This window comes from Chenopodium quinoa, unplaced genomic scaffold (genome assembly GCF_001683475.1).
Source record: "Chenopodium quinoa cultivar QQ74 unplaced genomic scaffold, ASM168347v1, whole genome shotgun sequence".
In the NCBI taxonomy this organism is placed as follows: Eukaryota; Viridiplantae; Streptophyta; class Magnoliopsida; order Caryophyllales; family Amaranthaceae; genus Chenopodium; species Chenopodium quinoa.
Window position 1 is genome coordinate 1,358,856 of NW_018743937.1, and position 11,901 is coordinate 1,370,756.

General features: G+C 35.4%; 1 protein-coding gene across 2 annotated transcripts; it reads left to right on the forward strand.

Moving 5' to 3' along the window:
• Positions 1-4,074: 4,074 nt before the first annotated feature.
• Positions 4,075-11,576, forward strand: LOC110688696 (zinc finger CCCH domain-containing protein 6-like). 2 transcript variants are annotated; one of them, XM_021865437.1, is made up of 5 exons: positions 4,075-4,232; positions 4,315-4,399; positions 9,460-9,672; positions 9,930-10,054; positions 10,143-11,576. In XM_021865437.1, exons 2-5 carry the CDS (start codon positions 4,340-4,342, stop codon positions 11,116-11,118), a joined length of 1,374 nt encoding a protein of 457 aa, XP_021721129.1. In that variant the 5' UTR covers positions 4,075-4,232; positions 4,315-4,339; the 3' UTR covers positions 11,119-11,576. The 2 variants fall into 2 exon arrangements, with proteins under 2 accessions (XP_021721129.1, XP_021721130.1); XM_021865438.1 differs by having other exon boundaries at positions 4,075-4,399.
• The last annotated feature ends 325 nt before the right edge of the window (positions 11,577-11,901 follow it).

Sequence of the window (11,901 nt, forward strand, 5' to 3'; positions counted from 1 at the left end):
CCCACCAAGGCATCCTTCAGACACTCAGCTGCAACCTTCTGAACATCAACCTCAGTGGTTTTCCCACCATTATCAGCTCCATCATTACCAGCTGCATCATTACCAGCTGCACCGTCGCCACTGCTTTCAAACAAATCATTCTCCTTCCCATATGTTTTATCCACCTCCACCACACCGGAATCAACCACAAATTCAGTTTTTTTTCTTCCCATTCTTATTCCCATCTGTTTTATCAACCACGGGTTGTTTTTCCATCGGTAAAGTTTTCTTAACATCCCCTTTCACTGGTTGCTCAGTCGCGGCCGACGCGGCCAGACTCTGTTTCAACATTTCATTCATATTATATAGCATCGTACCCATTTTCGCATCAATTGCATCCATGAACTTTGGAGTCAAATCATCCACCACTCTAGAAACCACCTGCATACATAACGCGATTCAATATAGAATTAACTAAGAAAGACATCCAACCAACCATGAATGAAAATATTTTTTAACCGTAAAATGAAACTATTAATAGAAAACTATAGTGGGAAACCAGATCAAGAGCCAGGATCAATTACAATACCAATAACTCCAGGTCTTAAGAAAGCAAAAATAAAAATAATAATAAAAAAAATCAAATAAAGAGAAAGACCTGCTCAGTGATCCCATCCACATCAACAGCAGTTGCAGGTGCAGTTGCAGCTACTTTCCGTGGGACTGGACCTTCACGGGGTGCCAGCGGATGGTCCTCACCGTATGCAATATTCAAGGACTGCACAGCAAACAAACTTAATCAAACGAAACACAACTACACAATAGACAATGATGTCAACTTGTCAAGTAAGACCACAATGATTCTAACACTTACCAGCGACAGACCATAGTCCCCCGTCTTCTTTTGGTCCTCTTTCACAATTACGCCAATTTCTTCCTGTGACCAGGCCGCCAATCTCAGAGTCATTCCCCAAGACTTAGGTACCCGATCCAAATGGTCAATATAAAAGATCTACAACATATGTGCATTAAAGATTATGTCAACAACTAATCATAAACAAGAGCAATCCCTTCACGTGTAACAATCTAAAACATTATTCAACAACAATTTATAAGATACAATACTACATTTCTTACCAACACAAACAATATGCAACCTCCACCGCCTGCAACATAGCCTCTTGAATCAAATTTCTTATGGAATTTCCTAGTTGCTGCGCACATCCAAGAATAAGTCAAACTGCACCAATTGTAGTTTGCAGCATCATTGTAAGCAGTGAGAGCAGGTCCCAAAGCTACTGCCAGATTTGATGTGTTTGTGGTGGTACACAATATGTACCCAAGAGCAACAATTAGAAATGCAATCTTAAACTCAGAATTTTCCTTGTCTGTTTTAATAGGTAACAACTTCCCTTTTTTGTCAGCACGAATTGCAGCAGCTGCAGCTGCTGCCACGGGAATGCTCTCCCCAGGCTTGCCAAACAGTCCAGAAATTCGCTTCCACTCAGCTTTCATCACTTCATCATCCTCCGGAATGGTAGATGGAACTGGCTTGGAACCCATGGGTATACCAAGCACCCACTCCACCTGAGCTGGACACAGAGGACATACATAATCATCTCCAAATACCATGGAACCATCTCCATCAATCCTTGACAACAGTCGATAAGCAAATTTACGAGGCAAATGATCCAAAGGTATGCTTAACAGCCCACCAAACCCCATTTCAGTCACCAAATCCTTCCTCGTCTTATCAAACTTCTTAACCAAACTTCCAAATGCCTTTACACCATTCAGATTAAAAGCCTACACAATACAAAACAGTTGCATAAACAAGTTGATCTCATTCCAGATACAGATCTAAGCTTGTCCTAATACCTCAACACACGATCACTTTCAAATAATGGTGGTACATTTATTTTCATATGGATTACCTAAAATGCATAAACAACTGAAACATATTCAAGCAACATATCTAAGCTAGTCATAGAACTACAATAATGGGTCATTTATACATTTCTTTTCCCATTATTATTACTTGGCATCATTTCAACAATATGATAATCAATAAACACCACCGAGTACAATAATGGTACATTCCAACAACTTCAAATGTATTATCTACACTGGGTTTTAACAACCAAATACTTTCTCAACACAAATTAGAGATTACCTTCTAAGTCCTTCTAGACTGGGTTTTAACAACCAGCTCTTCCTCTTTCACTATCTCACCTTGGTTTTTCTGGAAAATAACAAGGATTTTTACCATGAATGAAATTAACTTCACAATATTGACAAAATACCATGCATACAACAAGAGTCACAACCATTACCTTCGCCTTTTTGGCTGTTTTGTTTACTGATTTGCCACCCTTCCTCTTTCCTTTTTTGAAGTCGTTCCTGCAGCAACTGCAAACAGAGTTCCTGCAGCTTGTCATTTTGTAGACCAGAAGGAGGAGTATCATCCTTTTCTTCCCCATCCTCACCACCGTCTCCCTCGCCATCTGATGCGTCTGAATCATCCTCTTCATCAGATTGTTTCTCTTCAGAGCCCTCCTCACTACTGGTATCCCCCAATTCCTCTTACTCAAAATCAGGATCTGCATCAGAATCAACATTTACCTTCTTCTTGCCTTTATTAGTACCTTTGGGTTTAACCCCATGATTCACCTTCACTGATTTCGCCTACAACACAAAAAAATTACAGAAATTGACAGCAATTACATACACATAAACCGTAAACAAACAAAAAAACACAATCAACACAAACACATCAACTCACCACATCCTTTCTACGAACAATACCACTTCCACCGGCTTCAGAAGATTTCCTCTTAGTCATTATCCAATCCTGCCACAAGTACTTAATTACTCATCCATTTTTACACAACCAATGGAATCAATAACCTTCATTTACACACTGAATTCGTCCTAAATTAACCAATACCTCTAAAAAGAAATTCCAAACTGCTAAGTTCTAGAATAAAGGGAGGACATCATTACCCTACTAATAAGACCATAATTTTAACATACTCAGCTCAATATTCATTCGATATATAAACTCAACCTCCTCATGCATGAATAACTAAATAACAGAGTGTAAAACGCATCCAACTAACATCCACATCACACTTCAATTTTTTTCAGTTAAACGCTAATCACAAACCCTAGGTGATCAGATTTTCCCAGAGTTCGAAGGTAATAAGACTAAAAAACCATATTACACTAAACAATATCGCCACAATTGACATTAGCGGAAACTAACCACAAACCCTAATTGACCTGCAATTCCCAAAATTAAAAGGTAAAAATCGCAACAAACATTTAATTCGGCTCAATTTTGCCAACAATTACATGAAAAACACTCGCAAACGCAAATTCATACTAACTCAAACCCTACCACCGACCACGTTAAACACCCACACAAATTACACAAAGCCCACAAAATGCACAATTCAACGACTTACCTAGGAAGATGGGAATTCACCACTTCACTTCAACTAACAAAAGCCGACGGTATGCTCTGATGAAGCCCTTCAAGCGCAAACGACGGAGGACGAAAGAGGAGAACAAACCAGAGAACTTAAGAGAGAGAAGCAAGAGAGAGAAATAATTAAATGAAAGAGAGAGAGAATGCAAAAGGTGAATTACAATTTTTCAAATGCCCGTTACAATTCAAAAAATAATGGAGTCAATAATAAAGTCAACACTTAAAATAAAAGAAAACATATTGCTTTTATTCAGTCAGCCAACCGAATTTACTGCTATACCCTCCTATTTACAATCTTTGTAAATAGGGACTATGCGCCTAGATGGACTCATGCTTTTATATAATCGAGATAACTATTAATAGATGATAAGAAATAAAGCGTATTATAAGATTACAAACCCTAAATTATCATAATTTGAGAACAACAATAACAATCTCTATTTTCTTTTCGCTTTTTTAATGACAATGCACAAGTAAAATTTAGAATCGATATCAATATTGAATTTGAAGAAGACAATAAATATATAATTTGTTTTTTTTTCGAAATAATTTGATTTTTTTTTTTTTTTTGGTATTTAAGAAATTGTAACAAATTTATATAAGCAGTCATAAATTGTCAAGTAATCCATATTTAACAATTGGGTCTTTTTCTCTCCATCTTCATTCGCCCTTTTTCCTTCCTCCAACTTTGAGGATTTTCGTGTTTATTTATAAAACTTTTTTTTTTCCAGAAAATCGAATTCCAGAACTCACTGTTTCTTAGGTAAATCAATTCAATGGTTGTCTTTTATTCTTTCAAATTCCAGATTTAGTTCTTCGTTTTTACTCAAATTTATATATTTCAGATTTAGGGTTCAGTTAATTTTTAGTATGCAAGGATCGCAAAAATCAAAAAGGGTTTCTTGGGCTTCTGATGGGAATCTTTGTCAGGTATTTAACATTAATCGAAATTTATTCTATGCCCAGATGAAAATTTCAAATTTTTCCCATCAAATCTGTGCAATTAATTATTTCGGACGCCCAAGAATCAAATTCAATTGAACCGAAATAAAATAACACTTTTAATTTATTTGAAGTAAAGTGAAATTTCTGGGTAATTGAGAATCTATTGAATTAATGGAGTATGTGTAATTGGGGATTAACTCAAAGTCTCAAAAAACAAAGAAATACATGAAATAAAGTCTCAAAAAACAAAGAAATACATGAAATACATTTCTGGGTTTTATTTTTCTTTAATTAATCTGAAAGTAAGAATCAATCTTTGAATTATCTTGCGAATTAATTAATGATTTGAAAATAAAAAAGATACAATCTTTGATTTATCTGTTGTATAGATGGATTATGCTGTGTTAGTGAACTTTTTCACTAAATTAAAGACTATCTTGGACTCCAATGGATTATGAGAAGTTACATTTACTTTGCTAAGTTTGCTAAAATAGCTTACACAAAGTTTGAGTTTGTCAATAGAAGTTGAATTTGATTACAAATTCTGATATATATGCATGTAAATTTCGTATAAGTGGTTTTATATGTAGCATGGGATTGCTAGATAATGTCGCATTGCATGTTTTCCAGAACTGAAGATTTCTTTTTATTGAGTCCTGTTGATTGTAAATTTGATTTTCCATAGGTTTGAGTTGATTCTGAAAAGTAAAAGCAAGGCTTGGATTTTTCTTCCGCTTATTGTTATGCTGATGTTTGACTGTTGATAGACTTCCTATATGTATTAGAGAAGATTTCAGAGTATGCAAGATTACCTTTTGCAGAATATTTGAGGCTTTTTACTCCAATATTTGCATTGTCATAAACTGATTCATGATGGATTCTCGAAATTCATTGGTGCTGATGTAGGTAAAAAAAACGAGGAAAAAAAATCTTATGTCCGAAGTTAGTGACTTGTGTAATTATGTTGACGTTTGATTTTTATCATCATGTACTAGTTGATTTCTCTTTTGGCAGGGTGTAATGCTTTGCTATCCGAATTCATACCCGATTGTTGGCAATGCCTAATGAGAATGAATTGTTTTGTTGTGTTTATTAGGTTTGCTTTTTGTATTTTGTTTCAGTTTTTTATTGTCACTATTATTCTTATCTGTAAATTTTAAGTGTTTAGGTGATTATTTTTACATTCCTAGCTATAGTATGATAGATGATTGCTTGAATCTAGTCGTATCTCTAATGGGCTTTGTTGTGTAGGCTCAAGATATAGGGTGATGAAAATTATGTTTCAATTAGCGTTTCTTATACAGATGATCATTACCTCTGTGTGATTACTTAGTGTAACTGTGCAAGGAGAAGAGCTAAAGTCATATTCTCTGATTATTGAAGGCCATGCTTTTAGGCCATTATTGGGCCATATTTATGCTAATTCTTAGGCTCTATAAGTGATGGTTGGTGGTCACAGTAAATCAGTATCTCTAATATACTTGCCTGCATATCATAGTGCATATATTTCATACTCAGATGTAACCCTGTAACACACAGCTTATGTTCCTGAGTTTACATGAATATTTGTTGAAACTTTACAAAAAAGAAATGCTGCCTGTAGATATCTTACATATCTAATTTCTGCTTTATATGCTCTTTTCTTGTCACCTATCAAATATATTGTTGCTATAGGATTTTGTGATAGTTTGAGAAAAATTGAGATGCTCTTATATTGGAGAATATTTTCATTTTAACTATTTTTTTACATTTGTTAGATACATCTTCAGTATGATTCTATTCCTTTACAACAGAGGATGAACAAGCTTGATGCCTCTTTATCTTCTTATTTTTTAATATTTTGGTGATTTGTTTTGATGGGCATTTAATATTCAAAGCCAATAATGGTAATAAGAGTTTAAGTAATGAAGGAAAGTTATGGTTGTGTTAAGAGTTATTTTGGCTTCACAATTGTGTTGATAGCAGTATGTAACTGCACCTTTGGGAATAAAATAATTTCTGTGTTTACTTGTAGCACTTTTAATTTCATGTTTGCCAATGCATTATTTCAATCGTGAATATCTTTAAATATCAATTAAGTAATAATTATAAGATTTGATACTATGAAATTACAAGTAGAGGCGAATCTTACAAGATCCCACATTAACTACATTTTTCATTAATTATACATCATCAAAGCTAAGTAGTGTATGTGAGAGTACATAAGTCAATTTGTTGCAAGTAAAAAGAAATGGAGGAAGTGTATATAGAGGGTTGTTTTAAACTAAAATATGAACATGAGCGTCTTGGTTACACTTCCTCGAGATATTCCTTCATCTGCCTTCTTAATTTTTTCCTGTTTATACATGTATTGATTGCATTTTTTTCCCCTCTCTTCTGATGTATATATGGTATAAAATTATAACTTTTCTCCATCATTTATGTTATGCAAATCAATTTATCCTGCAAAACTTATTGATTTGAATCAATCCATAATTATAAATATATTTGATGGATACTGATGTGTATGTAAATTTCAGTGCCACCTCCTTTGTTATAGTTCCTCTTTTAATCTCAAGATATGGCCCCTTCCCTATTCTATTTCTTCCTCTAATTTGCATCTGCTATTTGTTTTTCTTTCTCGCAATTGCTTCATTTTTCATTCTTGTTAGGTTTTTATATGTTCTTACCCTTGGGCTTAACTTTTTTTTTTGAATTCCTAGACTGAAAAAGATTAGTAATAGTCTTAACTTTTTATTTTTATGTTTTTTGAATAGTAGTATTGTGAAAGACTGAAAACCTTTAGTCAATATTTTTCATTTGTTTTCCTATTCCTATTCAAGTATTAATAAAGCAGCCACATATATCACAAAGACAAGCTGCAAAAGGATAACCTATCCTATTTATATATCTTAACATGCTTCCTGCCATTGACAAAACAAGCATGTAATTGTTGTCTTGGTGACTTGGTCTTTAATTCTCCTTTATATTTATTCAAGCTGATTGATTTTGGGCAACCTGATACTGCTTAATGATGTCGGTTATAACATGATCATAATAAGTTCCTTTGTTTTCTTAATTTTGACATCTTTTTAGTAAATACTAACCCTGGTCTACAAATTTTGAAATATTTGGAATTTTACAATTATCTAAACACCACCCTTTGACCACCTTTTGTCATTTATACTCCAGGAAAAAAAATATAGTCAAGTAAGATCTTATTTGATTTGTCTTGATGTATAGTTTCTAGATGTTAACTTTTTATGATTTTTATTTATTAAGTACTTCCTCTGTTCTTTTTTACTTGACCCGCTTTGACTTTTACACTATTTACCATCCCTCCTTTGACCGTGTTTTGTGAATAATATGTAAGGAAAAACATATTTATATTGGATCATTTTGAATTTGTCTCAATAAGTACTATCATAATATATAAATTTTATATTTTTTAATTATGGAGAATTAAAGTTATTGATCGTTAAAGTTTTGCATTGGCAAACGTGATAAAAGCAACAGGTCAAGTAAAAAAGAACAGAGGAAGTATTTATTAATGTTACCAATAAAAAAAAAGGAAAAAAGTAATTAAGTTAACTTGAATATTGTCATGTGTGATTGGAAAAATATGGAAGAAACCAATATAAATTAAGGACATTGTAATTATTGCACCTTGCACCCTTTTTTGCACTGCCTCAAAGTGAAATGCCAATCCTTACACCTAAGATGGAGATTCTCCATTTACCACTGATGTGGTGTGACAAAATCTTATCTGTGTTGCTAGATTTTGGTATTTATAATTCGTAGTTTCATATTATCCCAGCTTATTACAAAAGTGCATTTTAGTCGTTTACTGTTGAAGAAGTGAGAACTCTGAGAAGATGTTGCCTACTTGCAGTATACACATTAGCATTATGTTTGGATAGGGTGATTTGGAGGGACAGGAAAGTGAGATGAATTTTTCTTTGTTGGGTTAGCAAATGAGGAGGTGGATGAAATGGATGGGAGGGATTAGGACTTAAGGAGTGACTTGCGACCCTTCATTCTTTAACAAATCAGTTTTTAAAATTGGAGGGATTTGGAAGGAAAAGTATATACGAAGTAATCCTGAATAAAAGTAAAAAGACCAAAATATCCTTACTAGTCAAACCCAGCCAGTTATGACAACCGGCCTAATGCTCTCTCCTCTTCCCCTCCCCTCCCCTCTCTCTTGTAGATGGAAAACCCCCCCTAATAACTCTAAAAAGGTTTACCTTCTTTCTTCACCTTAATGACTCTCACTCGCTTGCTTCTTTGTTTTTATTTGTTGAAAAATTGATAAAGTTTATGATCTGCTAAAACTGCGTGCATTTTTATCAGTATGTTTGATCGGAACTTATCATCTTGTATCATCTAAGTTATGATTTCAGTTTTGTTGACAGATAAGACATTAGAATATTATTGTAATCACAAAGTTGCAATCTGCCTTGTATGGTAGATTTTCTGCCTTAATTTTTTTGGCTTCTGTTTTGATGATATGGATTCAGAGATGTTGATAGTATACCTTTCTCTCCTTTTTTTGGTTTTCTTTTAATAGTTCCTCTACCTTCTCTCATCTTCTTTTTCCTTTTAAAAGTTATCCAAGCGAGCTGTAATTGGCTGTGAGACATCTAGTTCTCATCTTTCAGCCTTAGTGATGTGGTATTTGGTCAATGCATACTGAGGAGGGAATGGGAGTTGGGATAGCTGCTGAATGGACCCAAATAACTATGTTATGCACATTTATATAGCTTGAAATATTGCAGTATATTGAATGTTGTGGTGCTTTCTTTATTTTGCATTATGAGTCATTGAGCTCTCTTAGACATGATTTGAGGTTACGACTAATTAAGGGGAGCATGAAAGATGTTTTGTACGTTGATCATGATTTGTGAGCCACTCACTTTGCAACTTAGCATCTGCTAAAGCAAGATACAATTTTTTTTATAATGATCCTAATTTATCTTCTATTACATTAGTTTATGAATATGACAAGGATTTGTTGAGGGATGACAAGAATGATTAACATAGGTATGATGTTTTGATTTGAACAGGTTAGACTGTTTCTCTCGGAAGAATCTCCCTCACAAGTTGGGGCAGGTGCACAAGATCACCTTCAAGTAAAGAAAATTGTATCAGGCTTGCCTGTAAATGGATTAGTGACAGATGACAACCTTCCACCTGGATTTGAAGGTTTCAGTCCTGCTAATCAATTGAAGAACAGGTTAGCCCAGATTCCTGTTGTCAAATGGCGGTCCCCTCCAAAAGTAAGTGGCTATTAGTCTTGGAATACCTTTCTATGATTTGCTTGCAGCTTCATCTTTAATGTAGCCAGTGACCTTATCTGCTTATGCATTTGTTTTGATAATTAATTATCTGTCTGTCCTCCTTTCTTTTAGCTTTCATTTTATTTGGCCGGGGATTTGCATGCTGTGCCATCCACCATGTCCATGATGCCTTCTATGCTTTCCACTTTGGCAATGTAACACAGAAGCTAATTTTATTTTGTATTGGAGTTTTGCAGTTTACTTTGGGGGTTGAGTGGCAAGTAGTAAGTGGGGAGGAGAGTAAAGAGGTGGAGATCCAAAGTCAAAGAGAATTAAGAGTGCTTGAAGCGTATTATCCACGCCAATCTGCAATTCCTCCAAAGTTTGAATCTATACCTTAAAACATTGTTTAGCTCTTTGTCTTGGGTCTTATGTACCTACTAATCCATGTCATTTGTTATTCTTTGCAGCCCTGCTTCTGCGCCAGATATAGAGTGTGCTGGACAGGATGACCAAACATTGCCTTCAGTTCCCATTACTCCTATTGAAGAAGAAGATCTGTCAGATCCCTCTTCTGATTCTGTTGCTTCTGCTTGTGCTACTACTAGCTCATACATGTTGGCGGCCCAAGGGACGTCTTCATCTCATGGTGTGTCCCATAATATCAACAGTGGGACATTGGCTGCTGGAGTAGCAACTTCTGGTCAAGAAGATGTGTTAAAAGCTGCTCTTGCTGCTGTCGCGAAGGGCAATGAGCAGATTGACCACAACCTGCTTGTAAAAATTCTCAGTAATCCGACTATTTTAGAACAGTTAGTTAGGCATCAAGGTCCAGGCACGGGACTTCAATCTGTTTTGCCAAAGCCAATGGAAGGCCCACATACTATTTCTAGTCCCTTATCTCCTGGAGCTCCCATGTACAGGATGGATACACCACCTCCTCCGGCTCCTCAATATACCAATATGGAAACAGGACTATCCTCGTCTGCAATGATGTCAAATGGGTTTATGTACCCGTATACAAATGGCACAGGACCTATGACCCATCAGCATTCAGTCCCACCGCTGCCTGGAGTCGCCCTCCAAGCTCCCCCTGTACAATCTGGTTCTTCCTCTCAAGTGAAGGACCTCAACTACTATAAGAACTTGATTCAGCAACATGGAGGGGAAAGGCAAGCTGACCCTCAACCACCGTATTCAACGAATCCCATTCATCATACAGGTGTAGATCAAGATGTAGATAATTCAAAACCAAGAGATGCCAAACATAAAAGCATGAAGCCTTGTGTGTATTTCAATGGTGCAAAGGGTTGTAAACATGGAGCAAATTGTATGTATCAGCATGACATGTCGCTCCAGCAACGGGTTAGTAGTATTTCAGAAATGCAGAGTGCAAAGAGAATGAAGATGGATAGAGAGATTAGAGGACCACAATCGTATAGTTGATTTGAAGACTAATTCTTGACGTTCCAAGATAAATTACGAGGTCTGGGTTCGTATTTATGAATCTTCATAAGTTTTGGGCCAAATTCTTGCTTGTGTGCCTCTTCTCCGAATTGCAACTCTTGGGCACAGTCGGATGGAAGCTCGGGTTTTCAAAGATCAGGGGTATATTGTCTCAAATCCTGCAGATGGCTTTGCCCTTGTGTGTATACGAAATTTAATCCAAGAGGAGAGAGTTTTCAGCCTCATTTGGCCTGCTGTATACTGTTTCGGCTTATTTTATCTGTTCCCAGAGGATTTATTTTGTTACTAATTGATTTCTTTTATGCCTTTTAGCATACCAAATTTACAAATAACAGTACATGAAGGCTGGATAGGTTCACAGGATGCAGATAATTACTTACCATGGAATGATTTTCTCTGATATCTTTGAATCATCAAGATGTGATTTTGTTCGTTTATTTGACTTTTCCACTTACTAAATCATGCAAATACAATACTCTCCAGTCTCCATACCATCTGAGCCGAAACACATTGATGGATTTAGGGGTCTACTTGGTTTGAAACTTTGAATCATGAAATTAAAATGGAAATTGATTTTGACACACCCTTAATTGATTTTGACACACCCAAAGCTAGAAGAGCATAGAAAATTATACTCTCACATAGAGGTGTGCCAAAATCATTTTTGGTGTGCTAAAATCATTTCCCAATTAAAATATAGTTTTGGTTGAGATTGCATGAATGGAAATGGTGTAATCGTAAGAGACCAAGTAACAGTTATCA

Excerpts from the sequence above, each read along its gene's own strand:
- LOC110688696 (XM_021865438.1), top strand. The coding sequence starts at position 4,340 with ATGCAAGGATCGCAAAAATCAAAAAGGGTTTCTTGGGCTTCTGATGGG. Across the intron at positions 4,400-9,459 it reads CTGATGGGAATCTTTGTCAG|GTTAGACTGTTTCTCTCGGA; the intron begins GTATTTAACATT and ends TGATTTGAACAG. Across the intron at positions 10,055-10,142 it reads CAATCTGCAATTCCTCCAAA|CCCTGCTTCTGCGCCAGATA; the intron begins GTTTGAATCTAT and ends TATTCTTTGCAG.